The sequence below is a fragment of the Meleagris gallopavo genome, chromosome Z, assembly GCF_000146605.3.
Source record: "Meleagris gallopavo isolate NT-WF06-2002-E0010 breed Aviagen turkey brand Nicholas breeding stock chromosome Z, Turkey_5.1, whole genome shotgun sequence".
NCBI classification, from domain to species: Eukaryota; Metazoa; Chordata; class Aves; order Galliformes; family Phasianidae; genus Meleagris; species Meleagris gallopavo.
This window is the reverse complement of record NC_015041.2, coordinates 61,391,366-61,393,208: the sequence shown is the minus strand read 5'-3', so window position 1 is coordinate 61,393,208 and position 1,843 is coordinate 61,391,366. Positions and strand designations below refer to the sequence as shown.

Here is a 1,843-nt window from a genome sequence, read left to right as displayed (position 1 = left end):
AAAAAAAAAAACAACAACAACCCAGAATTGTGTTTAATTGATAGTATGGTCTGTAGAGCACTTTTTATTGAATTATGCTCCCCCTCTCCCCCCCAATTGTTTTTAATGTGTAACTAGAAGAACTTGCACTTCAGAGCAACTTGGTCTCTTCTTTTGGAAGAGTGTTCATATAGTTTTTATACGCCATTGAATAAAAATTAGGATTGGATTAGGCTAAGTGAACTGTCATATTAGCAAACTAGCCTGTAAAATATAGTCATGCTTTTATATTAATTTCCAAATGAAACAAACATCTGTTTCTACCTGTAAGGAGGAAATCATGTGGCCTTAGTCTAATCCTTTAAAATAAAATTGGTAAGATAAGTTAGTATTAGGTCCAGTATAAAGTCCACGTCTAAGATTTCACAGTCTAAACGTAGCTGTTATAGTCCTTATAAATTAGAGGTGTTCATTACAACAGGTTAATCACCTCACAAAGCCTCCTTTAATAAGATAGGGTCCATCTACTTACAGGTATGGGAGAAAGCTTTCTAATTGTATCTAGATTTTGGATTTTGTAACACAGATAGTAACAGTTTTTGTTAGCTCTGTAGGTGGTGTTGGGTGATTCTGGCTGGCAATCTTTCTATTCACCAAAGTGAAAATACAGATGCTGCCAAAGTTTTGGATTTCAGCATATGTGAGGGCCATAGTATAAGCCTGCAGTTATATTAGCAGCTCTTAATTATTCTTGTTAAAATGATAAGGGCTTTATTTGAAAAGTCTGATTAAATGTATTGACCCACATTTATTTTATTTGCAGTGCAATTAGTTCACATCTGCAGACCTGTGGTTGTTCTGTAGTTGTAGGAAGCAGCGCGGAAAAAGTTAATAAGGTAATATACTTTCTAATAAATGAATTTTAAATGCTGATTATCAGCAGTGTTAGCATATTATTTCTAACAAGGTTTGTGCATAAGCATACTTGCAGTAGGAAGAGAGAATGTTTTTGTTTGGTTATCTTACGTTGATAATTCTACCTAAAAATTCCCTTGTCAATTGTATTCTGGCGACTATAAGAGAACGAGTGAATGTAATTTAATTGATGCTGCACGTGAGTGAGGAGTAAGTGACTCTTAACTTCTAAAATAATTTTGCTACCTAAAATGTACATTCTGAACAGGTAGCAGCTGATTCACTGAGTTTAGCAAAGTCAGCAGGTATTGTATAATAAATTATCTGCATAATTTCGCTTGTTCTGGGGAAGAAACGTGCTTCATTGTAATGAAAGAAATGCTTGTGCTTCGTGGAACTTCAAAGCTGTTGTGTCCATAGTCATACACACATTAAAACAGGCAAGCTCACTGGAATCTTAAACCATTACTATCAGTTCCAGCATTTTTGTCTTCATATTTGTATTTGTGTTGACTCTTCATCTGCCGTCTGTTTAAATCCTAATAGGTAAATATCTGTACAGTTTAACTGGTACGTAGTAGATTAGGTTTGACTCAGAAGACCTTCCAGAGAAATCAGAGAGTACAAACCCTAAAAGCTGAGGACAATAACAACAAAAGAAACTTGCTGAAACGCATGTAGAATTTATCTACAGAGATGATACACAGGAGATTTCAAGTTTAGAGACAATAAAGCAGCATTAGCTGTACCTCTGAATGGACAAATGTGAAATGTGTAGGTATCACTATGATCTATGTAGGGAAAAAAAAGATCACTCTTGAAAGCAGTCATTCCAGAATAGGAGAATAATTACATTTTTCTGGTAGACATGCTTTTTCCTATGTTGTTATTGTTCTCAACTCTCTTGTAAGTCTGTTATCAAATATTTAATTTGAACCAACTTGAAATT

The 1,843-nt window shown here is 34.5% G+C and overlaps 1 protein-coding gene across 1 annotated transcript in view; it reads left to right on the top strand.

The window, feature by feature from the left end:
• C9orf72 (C9orf72-SMCR8 complex subunit) overlaps positions 1–1,843 on the top strand; it is a 24,268-nt gene that overhangs the window by 15,310 nt on the left and 7,115 nt on the right. The window contains 1 exon segment of the mRNA XM_019610695.2: positions 803–875. Within this exon segment, the coding sequence (XP_019466240.1) occupies positions 803–875 (73 nt within the window).